General features: G+C 46.2%; 2 protein-coding genes across 3 annotated transcripts in view; one reads left to right on the top strand and one right to left on the bottom strand.

The window, feature by feature from the left end:
• Nucleotides 1-3,529, bottom strand: part of LOC130404184 (NLR family CARD domain-containing protein 3-like) — an 80,578-nt gene extending 77,049 nt beyond the window's left edge. The window contains exon 1 of the mRNA XM_056608826.1: nt 3,295-3,529. Coding sequence (XP_056464801.1) covers nt 3,295-3,490 — 196 coding nt within the window. The 5' untranslated portion in view covers nt 3,491-3,529. The remainder of the gene's footprint in view (nt 1-3,294) is intronic.
• A 3,078-nt stretch (nt 3,530-6,607) lies between these two features.
• The window catches only part of LOC130404768 (heterogeneous nuclear ribonucleoprotein L-like), a 23,745-nt gene continuing 19,160 nt past the window's right edge, over nt 6,608-11,192 (top strand). For both annotated transcript variants that reach the window (XM_056609663.1, XM_056609662.1), the window contains exon 1: nt 6,608-7,075. In XM_056609663.1, coding sequence (XP_056465638.1) covers nt 6,803-7,075 — 273 coding nt within the window. In that variant the 5' untranslated portion in view covers nt 6,608-6,802. The remainder of the gene's footprint in view (nt 7,076-11,192) is intronic.

The raw sequence follows: 11,192 nt of genomic DNA, 5'->3' as shown, positions 1-11,192 counted from the left end.
CGCGTTTCCACCGCCAAAAGTGGGCCTAACCCGGGCTTTGCCGTACCCGTTCCGGCCCCATTCTCGGGACTCCTCCGTTGCGGTACCCAAAACGAGACCAGACGCCTGAAAGGGTCCCGTGAAATTCTAGCTACACCCCCCCTCCGTTGATTGGTCGACAGAATCGTCACTTCCGGGTGACGCGGGGATAAAAACAAACAAACAGTAGCCTCGAGGTATTATTCTTTACAATTAACATGTCGCGTAAAAAGCTTGCTTGGGCGAACAAGGAGGGGGAGACGTTCGTCTGCATTCTTGGGGAGGAAGACATTGTTTACGATGTTTACGTAGCTGCCGCGGCGATCGACATCCGGCCTACCACCAAGGGTACTGTCGGCAGTGGAAACGCGACCTCGGAACTGAGCTGGGCTTTACCGCCCCCTCCCTACCGCACCTTTGCGATCCGATCCGTTCCGCACCCTGCAGTGGAAACGCGGCATTATTACAACAAAAAGCAGAGTGAGTGGCAACATGTTGCTGCAGCAGTGAACTCTGTCAGTGGCACGGAGCGCACACTCCCAGAATTAAAAAAGAAGTGGTCTGACATAAAGGTACATATTTTTATGTACCAATAAATCGTTATGGTCCCTGAAGACCCTCTCCCTCCGAATCCTGCCATTTGCATGGTCCTCCAGCAGTGCCAGTAGTGCCATGGTGCAGCATTACGCACAGGGCTCACCGCTGTATTTATAGGGTTACGGTAATATGACCGACCGAGAACACCTTGGATAATCAGTTTGTAATCACCCACGTAAAATGTTCTTGAACATAACCCCCTTTTAATGCCTGATTTGTCATGAAAAACATCAAGAGGAACGGACAATAATATAACGATTTTGATGAGGAGTATGTGGCTTGGTTTTCCACACTTGGCATTTAATTGACATTTGATTATGTGTTTACAGTGTCACATAAAAATATGATGTTATTGACACATGTTGGACAGATGTTTTATTCCATGCAGTCGCGCCGTGAGTTGACAGTATGGAGTGACGGGATTAAATATAGAGATTCTTTTTTTTATTTCGATTCTAAGGAGATGTTTCTGGAGTTATAACTGAAATAACGCAGTTGACTTAAATTATTCTGATTTAACGCATGATACGGGTTGGAATTAAACTTATTAAGGCCCTTAATAAGTTTAATTCCAACCCGTATCATGCGTTAAATCAGATTATGTTTTATCATCGCCCTTAATTTAAGGGCGATGATAAAACATAATCGTTCTTCTCACTCTACATTTCTTCTGTCTGACTTCAGTTCACCACAACACCGTCTGTGTCGCCAATTCTCCTTTTCCTCCAAACCATGCGTAGTGCGTACGCATTGCAGGGTTTGCTTAGGGCTGCGCACATTCTCCAGTCAAGTTAGTTTTTTATAGATCACAACCTTGGCGTGGAAAGTCACGTACGCCACTTTCAGCCCCGTTTTGTGCGTACGCAACGGTTATTAATGAGACCCCAGAACTGCATACTGAATAAACAATATGAAACTCCTCCATGGCGAAGATTCACCTTGACATGCCCCCTAAACTCATATCTGTCCTTCCTGGAGACGATTAACTATAAACATGTGTTATAGCAAGGAGACTAAAGCTAAACTACCAGAACGTATTCCCTTGTTCGGACCCAAGACAAGGAATCGCGGTGAAGTTGGTTTTAGGTTGGATATTCGACGGATACTCAGTCCAGTTCCAGCCGCGACTTCACGGAGATTTGCCCGACAATAGCAGCAGGAGAACGGTTAGCGCACCTCGCAGAGCCTCGCGGTGAATCGCTGGAAACTGATTTAGGGGCCGTCAATAAATTACTTCACGTAAATATATCAATACAAAATACTTGCAGTATTTTCAATAGCTTCCATGCCATGTGACCCAGTGACTCCAAAACAGTATCCATTTGTAGAACTAAACCCTAAGAATAAGACACACCACTTTGTATTGTATCAGTATTTGCATCTTCCACGGCACTCTGATCTGGAGTCACTGGGTCACATGGCATGGAAGCTATTGAAATAAATATGATCATTCCTGCTTATTAATATTCATATAAAATAGAGAAAGCACTAAAATACAATACAAAGTGGTGTGTCCTCTTCTTAGGGTTTAGTTCTACAATTGGATACTGGTTTGGAGTCACTGGTTCACATGGCATGGAAGCTATTGAAAGAAATATGATAATTCCTGCATATTAATATTCATATAAAATAGAGAAAGCACTAAAATACAATACAAAGTGGTGTGTCTTATTCTTGGGGTTTAGTTCTACAATTGGATACTGGTTTGGAGTCACTGGGTCACATGGCATGGAAGCTATTGAAAGAAATATGATCATTCCTGCATATTAATATTCATATAAAATAGAGAAAGCACTAAAATACCATAAGGAGTGGTGTGTACTATTCTTAGGGTTTAGTTCTACAATTGGATACTGGTTTGGAGTCACTGGGTCACATGGCATGGAAGCTATTGAAAGAAATATGATAATTCCTGCATATTAAAGGCCCACTATGCAACTTTTTTAGCCAAAATTACATTAAGTATGCAGGTTGAGAGTTATGCTGATGGTTCTGCATCCATTTCTGGGTCGATTGGTGGGTGTGTCATTTACCCATGTCGCCTCTCCAGTGAAAAAGCGCATATGCAACTTGCTCTGTTCGGACCGACACAATCCGGATGTGACGCAGCGGAAGTATCCTCGAAAATTTAGTCAGATTGTAGTTTCGAAAATGCTTTACGGCACAGACACACACCCAAACATGGCACCGGCTAGATATAAACAGCCAGTTGCGAGGCAATTGTTGCATTCATCATGGATCAATCGACTGTTAAGGGACCCAAGAGGCGACCGTCGGTGGAACAAAAGAAGAATGGACCAGAAAAGAGATCAGACACGAGTGAAAGGGGAACTATGCAACTTTTTTGGCTTGATTTACCTTAATATAACAGGCTAAGAGTCATTGCGATGGTTCTATTATACATTTTTGTTAGATTGTTCGTTGTTTCGACTCACCCTTGCGCATCTTGGCGGAGAAAAGGAATATGTTTCTGCCGGCGACCCGCCGCCCACTCTCGCGGGAGTCTCGGGTCTCGCGAAGAAACGAATTGCTTTACGGCACAGACCCCCAAACACGGAACCGGCTCGATATAAACACAAGTCACTAAGGGATTGTTATATTCATCATAGATCAGCCGACTAAAAAGAGACAGAGAAACCCAATGTTGGAGGAACAGAAGAAGAGAAAAGGGAGACTGACCGGCAGAGAGGCCAGACACGAGTAAACGTTGGGCAAGCTTTTCAGGAATAGCGTGAACTGAAAGAAAAAGAAGACTGCAAATCAGACGCCGACTCGGCCGTGTTGCTTTTGAAATTGAAAGTACCCTTGGGTGGCCTTTGTCTTCGTGGTATTCTTGATGTTGATAGTCTCTGTACAAATGTGTTTGCTCAACCATTTTGTTGTGAGCCCTGTAAAAATTGTTTTCTCGACCGTTTTGTTGTAAGCCCTGTATGTTTCTAGCTTGCTATGGTTGCAACCATATAAACACCTTTGTTTCCATGGGTGTTTTGCTGTTCGTCTGTCTCGTCCCCCAGATACAGACTGAATCCCCGAATCCAGGTTCTTGTTTATTTAGATTATTATGTTGGCCAAACCTCTTACACTGATTGTTCTGTTCAACCTAAGATAAAAAAATTATAATCTAGGATATAAATTCTCCCCGTCAACTATAAAAAAGGATGGATTTATGTTTATTGCAATACAAATACACCCTTTTAAAAATGTATAACCTTGCCTACACTTTATGAACATCTACTTCGGACATGGCTTCACGCATTCGCCGGCTTCTTTGAAAACAAATGCACATGGCTCGCGTAGAAGTGCATGGGGAAGGGTCGTCAACGAGTTGTTACGACAGTGTTGTGAAATATCTACTACGAAGCTGTAGGGGGCGCTGTGTAGAGAAATGTGCGTGCCAAAACCAAGAAGAAATGCCCGAAGTTGCAGAAGTTAACACAAAAGGAAAAGGAACTTTGGCTTTGATTCCCTGAAGTACATGAACCGCGACATGGAGGAAAAAGGGATTGTTGCCCATGATTGTCTCCCGCCGGAGCCCCGCTGCTCGCTGCCGAGGCACCACTGACGCGGGGCGGTGGTGCCTCGGCACTGCCCGCTGCCCACTGCCGAGGTGGTGGGGCCTCGGCAGCGGGGCTCCGGCGGGAGAAGATCACGGTCAACAATCGCGGGCAACAATCCCTTTCTCCTCCATGTCGCGGTGCAGTCTACTTCCGATTGATGTGGAAGTGGAGGGTTATCTCAGCCATGGTTGAGAAGGAATTGGGGGAAAGGAACTTTGGCTTTGACTCCCTAAAGTACATGAACCGCGACATGGAGGAGAAAGGGATTGTTGCCCGCGATTGTCTCCTGCCGGAGCCCCGCTGCCGAAGCGGTGGTGCCTTGACAGCGGGCACACATCGACGGCGTAGACGACCATGCAAGGCGACAGCCAGATCGTCAGGAGTAGATGTCTTGCTCAGGGACACCTCAACACTAAGCTAAGAGGAGGTGGGGGTCGACCCAGCAACCTTCTGATTATCAGCCAACCCGCCCTTCTTCCTGAGCCACTGCCATCCCCCATAAAGACCCATATACCCGTTTGCTGGCTCCAGCGCCCTCTGTCAACTGCTCGAAGAAACAACAAAACGGCAGAATGTCAAGTGGATGGCATTTGTTTTATTCTCATTGGAAAATTCAACATTTTAAGATAGTATCTGCAATTTAATGACTTTGATACCATTTCTAGGGATAAAAAAATGTTTTTTTCTCCTAATCTTCAGTCAGTGAATGATGTTCAGTTTGATGCAACGTTGTCGGTCGTTGCCATGGTGATTCATATGGATGCTGCTTCCACTGGAACCAAGAAGCCAGCTTTGTGTGGTTTTAATCAACGTCTTAGTGTTGTGTAACTTTCGTCATCTGATCTGTTTTATTAGGGGTTATTTTATGCAACTGACGATGATATTCTTTAAATGTATCAATTTATTTATTGAATCTAAAAGAGACCCCAGTTCTCTCTCTCTCCCGAGGGTCCTTGACCCATAGGTGACCTTTTAATTACTTACTGTAGGGCTATATTTATAGTATATTATCTACTAAATTCAGTAAACCTGAATGCCCTGATTCATATAAAAGAGACTATACGTATGTCTCGATCTCACTTCCAAGACATTCTGCACCTACATGGGTGTTGTGTTTGCATCACCTATTGTCTGTGCTTTCCTTTTAAAGCGGAATTTATCAAGATGTATTTATGCAAGGAGGAACCTTTGGCATGGATTTCTTTCTGAGGAAGTGAGGCAAAATCAAGTTCCTTTTTCCCCAGAAAAACACGTCATCCTAGACCCGAAGAAACTGAAACAAGAATAATATCAAATGTATTTGTAAGATATCTGATAAATGACCACAAAACTATTTTCAATGACGATATTTTTTTATGTAGGACGGGTGCGGGGCAATAAGCCGTGCCTGTAACATTATTTTACAACCCCATTGGTGCCCTCTAGTAGCCAAGCCGGATCATGACAGCCTATAATAAAGTAGTCTGTCAGGAGATGCTACATTATCTATCTAAACTAAATCATGTCTGTATACGAGATGCTAAATTATCTATAATAAACTAATAAGATAGAGTAGTATGTATACCAGATACTATGCATAACCATTAACAATACATAAACAACATAAAACTTGCAGCGACTTGCTGCGATGCAACAAGACTGACAACGTCCTTTGTATGATTGATCATCTCTCTCTCTCTCTCTCTCTCTCTCTCTCTCTCTCTCTCTCTCTCTCTCTCTAAGTTGCCCTCCACATCAGCACACAGGAAATTACATTCATGTCAAACTGCAGGTGGAAATGGAGCAAGGTGTTGCAAGGGACAGCTGCCTTCTGCTGGGTTCTACTGTGGTCTACTGGGTTATTTTCTACTGAGTTCTGTTCTGCTGGGTTCTACTGAGTTCTGTTCTACGGGGTTCTGTTCTACTGGGTTCCATTATGTTTGATTCGGTTCTGCTGGGTTTTGTTCTACTGGGTTATGTTCTGTTGGATTCGGTTCTGTTGGATTCTGTTCTACTGAGTTCTGTTCTGCTGGGTTCTACTGAATAAAACCATTTGTCAATTTAAGGAGGATGCATCGACTTCGGGAGAGCAGATCAGCCCGCAGTCATAACGTTTCATTTCTCCTCCCTCACTCGGGAAGAACTAGCCCCATACACCAACATCTATATATACCCTCTCTCTCTCTCTCTCTCTCTCTCTCTCTCTCTCTCTCTCAGCAGAATTCTGCAGCTTTCTGTTGAATTCCCAAAACGAACCCCCAACCAATCAAACAAGAGTCAAGAGCTGACTGACCAATCACAGGCTTCATGGGCGGGATCTAGGCTGGCACCCCGTCAGCACAGAAATCACTGACTGGATAGTGCGCGTGTAGTAGATGATAAAGAGAGAGAGAGAGAGACACACACACACACACACACACACACACACACACAGTGGGTAGAGAGGGGGAGAGAGAGAGCGAGCGTCCTTTGCTGCGCCACTACAGAAGAAGCTCGAGCCCTGATCTGCTCCTTGACGCGCGCCGACGTTCGTCAACCACGCACGCGCCACCATCCCTCCTCCGACTCCGCTGCCGCATCGTCCGCAGCCAATCCGCGGTTCGGGTCTCGAACCTGCGGCACCATAGAGGTTCGGCGTGACAGTCGTCGTGATGTCTGGGATGCTGGAGGCAGCGCGCGGGGATAAGCTCCAGGACGGCGAGTACGGCGAGAGAGCCGCCAAGCGCGCGAAGACAGAGCGGCACGAGGAGGAGAAGGAGGAGGAGAAGGAGGAGGAGGAGGAAGAGGAAGGAGAGGAGCTGGAGGACGGGGAGGACGCGGAGGACTCGGACCCGGGCTCGGCAGCGGAGCATGCGGCCCCGGGTACCGGAGGAGAGGCGGCGGAGGACGGCCGCGGCCGTTGGAGGGCGAGCCAGCACGCTACGGCAAGTTGGATGGGATGAAGACATGCGTGTTGTGTGTGTGTGTGCGTGTGGGTTTGTGCGTGCGTGCGTGTGGGTGCGTCGGCGTATGTGTGAGTGCATGTGTGTTTGTATAAGTAGGTGTGTGTGTGAGTGCGTGTGTGTTTGTATAAGTGTAGGTGTGTGTGCGTATGTGAGTTGGTGTGTGTGCGCGTGCGCGCGCGACGTCGTGGAGATGAATGATGAAACACACCTTGGCGGGTGTTGGGTTCTCGCGACGTGTGCGTGCATGTTCGGTGCAGGGCCGCGGCTCTGCAGGGCGCGTGTTGGATCTCGTTTCCACATCCTAGTAGTGGCCATTGCCCATATTAGGTTGCGCCAATCATTCTCTCTCTCTCTATCTATGTATCTCTATCTCTCTATACATCTATTTCTATCTATATTTCAATCCCCCAAAAGCACACTCACATGTCCCACTTCCTCTCTCTCTCTCTCACTCACTCACTCACTCACTCACTCACTCACTCACTCACTCACTATACATCGCTCTATCTATCTCTGACACAAACCCACTCACACGCTGTGAGGGATCACGGTGAGAAAGTGATCACGGTGTGAGTGTGTGCACAGTGTGTGCTTGAGGGTGAGGTGTTTGTTTCCCCCTGAGGAAACAGACACACAGCGTCTCGAGCCCAGGGGTCCAGGCTGCAGAACACCTCTGGGGGTCTCCTCTGCTATCAGCCCAGAGTGACCACGTCTAAAGATAGACCTGGAGGGATCACTGCTGCTGAGTCCGCATGAGGGGGGAGATAGAGACAGCCCCAAAATCAGACTCATTACTGGAGGATTTTCACCAGGGCTGTATTCACTGTATTCACTATAGGGCTGTATTCACTGTATTCACTATAGGGCTGTATTCCCTGTATTCACTAGGGCTGTATTCACTGTATTCACTCGGGCTATATTCACCAGGGCTGTGTTCATAGGGCTGTTTTCACTGTATTCACTATAGGGCTGTATTCACTGTATTCACTAGTGCTGTATTCAACAAGGCTTTGATCACTAGGGCTATATCCACTATATTCACCAGCACTGTATTCACTAGGGCTATATTCACTAGGGCTATATTCACTAGGGCTATATTCACTAGGGCTGTATTCACTAGGGCTGTATTCACTAGGACTGTATACACTAGGGCTGTATTCACTAGGGCTGTATTCACTAGGGCTGTATTCACTAGGGCTGTATTCACTATGGCTGTATTCACTATGGCTGTATTCACTAGGACTGTATTCACTAGGGCTGTATTCACTAGGGATGTGTTCACTGTATTCACTAGTGGTGTATTCACTATGGTTGTCTTCACTAGGGCTGTATTCACCAGTGTTGTATTCACTAGGACTGTGTTCACCAGGGCTGTATTCACTAGGGCTGAATACACTGTATTCGCTAGGGCAGTATTCACTGTATTCACTAGGGCAGTATTCACTGTATTCACTAGGGCAGTATTCACTGTATTCACCAGGGCAGTTATCACTGTATTCGCTAGGGCAGTATTCACTGTATTCAATAGGGCTGAATCCTCTGTATTCACTAGGGCTGAATCCACTAGGGCTGTATTCACTGTATTCACTAGGTTGGTTTTCACTTCGGCTGTATTCACCATATTCTCTGGGGATGTTTTCCCTAGGGTTGTTTTTACTAGGGCTGTATTCACCATATTCACTAGGACGGTTTTCACTCGGGTTCTATTGACTGTATTCACTAGGGGTGTGTTCCTTAGGGCTGTGTTCACTAAAGACGCTTTCTCTAGACGTATGCACTAGGATGTATCCTACAGTGAGGTATTCCCTGTGTTCATTACGGAGGTATTCAATGTAAGGCAAGGCAACTTTATTTATATAGCACTCTTCATACACAAGGCAGACTCAAAGTGCTTCACATATAAACATTGTCATACAATAAAATAAAATAATAGATAAGTAAAAGAAAAATATATGCAAAGAAATGGGTAAAATAGAAAGTTAAAAAGGCATTTTAGTATTAAAATAGAAAATAAAGGCGGTAACATTTTTAGAAAGTGCAATGTATTTAAGATTTAGCAGAAAGCTATAGCAAACATAAAAGTAATCACTAAAGATGTATCCACTTTATGCGCGGTACTCACTTGGGAGTCGACAGTGAACTCCTTCAACTCTTACATGACCGTAGAAAAAGATTTCCACCATAGCGCGTTGCCTCGTGCCTGGGACAGGTGCACAGAGGAAGTAAGGAGGCTGTGGTCGGGGTCGCAGCTCACTGTGGTTAGGAGAGTAGAGAAGGCTCTCATGGTCACATGTCGGCCCTTCGTCTTCAAACCATCACGCAGGCGTCGTTCGTGAAGCCGACAGTTTCCACTGAGGCCGAGAGTCCCCATTGAGGCTGAGAGTCCCCAGTGAGGCCGAGAGTCCCCAGTGAGGCTGAGAGTTTCCATTGAGGCTGAGAGTCCCCAGTAAGGCCGAGAGTCCCCAGTGAGGCCGAGAGTCCCCAGTGAGGCCGAGAGTCCCCAGTGAGGCCGAGAGTCCCCAGTGAGGCTGAGAGTTTCCATTAGGGCTGAGAGTCCCCAGTAAGGCCGAGAGTCCCCAGTGAGGCCGAGAGTCCCCAGTGAGGCCGAGAGTCCCCAGTGAGGCTGAGAGTTTCCAGTGAGGCTGAGAGTTTCCAGTGAGGCTGCCAGTTCCCAGTGAGGCTGACAGTTCCCAGTGACCTGACATTGGACCGAAAACAGGATTTTTACTCTGCAGTAATCTCAATAAATCGATAGAAGGATGGATGGATGGATAATAGATAGAAAGAATACTAAATTACAGCAAATAGAGAGAGAGGGAGAGAGGGAGATAGGGGTAGAGAGATAAGATGATACTCTAATCATGGTCAGTGTTGTTGCCTCACAGGTAGTTTGATAGAACAATGTCTGGGTTCGGCTGTTGAAAGGAGCTGTCTTGTTTTCCATCCCGTCCAACAAGATGTTCTGACCTTGCCTCCTGGCTTCCCCCACTTAAAGACTTATACATTATTTACAGAGCTCGTCCCTGTAGCATGCAACATATTTCTAGAATGTTATCTGATGGAAGAGATGGCCGTGGTGTTGTTTGGTTTTTAGTTTCAGGGAGGGTGGAAACATTGTTGGTTCTCACATCCCTGCTCTCTAAGTTGCCCTGCACATCAGTGCACAGGAAATTACATGCATGTCAGAATGCAGGTGGAAATGATGCAAGTGGTGCAAGGAACACAGCTGTGTTGACTGCCTTCTGCTGGGTTCTACTGTGGTCTCCTGGGTTCTACTGGGTTCTGTTCTACTGGGTTCTGTTCTGCTGGGTTCTGTTCTACTGGGTTCTGTTCAACCGGGTTCTGTTCAACCGGGTTCTACTGAGTTCTGTTCTGCTGGATTCTGTTCTACTGGGTTAGTTTCTACTTGGTTCTGTTCTGCTGGGTTATATTGGGTTCTACTGGTTTCTGTTCTACTGGGTTCTTCTGGGTTCAGCCAGTGTTAAGTGATTGAATACATGGAATGTTTTATTCTGCTCTATGGTGTTATAATAAAGCCCATCCCCAGCTACCTACCTCTGTTCTTAATGGTGTGATGCAGAGGCAGTGGGATTGGCGAGTGGTGACAGAACCTAGTTTGGGGTTGTGTGCTGTGAGGCTTTCCTCTAGAGAGAGAGAAGAGAGACAGACAGAGAACCGCGGTACAAAAGAGTCGCACCGGAGCAGCTCAGGGTTGTGGAGACGTCTATCGTCCCGGTCACAACATGTTTACAGCTGGTCGACCCCTGTCGCAACCAACAAAACCTCCTTTCAAGTAGAAATTATATTTGCAAGTATCCGACTGGTTTTCACCAAGTTCAGTTACATTATTTAGCATGGGTTGTTCTTTTTTTCACATCAGGTTCGACTTATTGAACATATAGGTCGTCATTTTGCCTCCTCCTCTTCATTCCAGCTTCGGCAAACATTAAGACGAATAGAGTACAAGCGACCCGTTGTGGACGCCCAGGTATTATTTATTCAGAGAGCAGCTCTGATGTGCTCCGTATAGCGCTGTGCAGCGACGGGTGGCTCGATAGCTACAGAAATTTACAGTTAATGGTTCATGGAAACCAAA

This window comes from Gadus chalcogrammus, chromosome 15, assembly GCF_026213295.1.
Source record: "Gadus chalcogrammus isolate NIFS_2021 chromosome 15, NIFS_Gcha_1.0, whole genome shotgun sequence".
In the NCBI taxonomy this organism is placed as follows: Eukaryota; Metazoa; Chordata; class Actinopteri; order Gadiformes; family Gadidae; genus Gadus; species Gadus chalcogrammus.
This window is presented reverse-complemented; position numbering and strand designations above follow the sequence as displayed.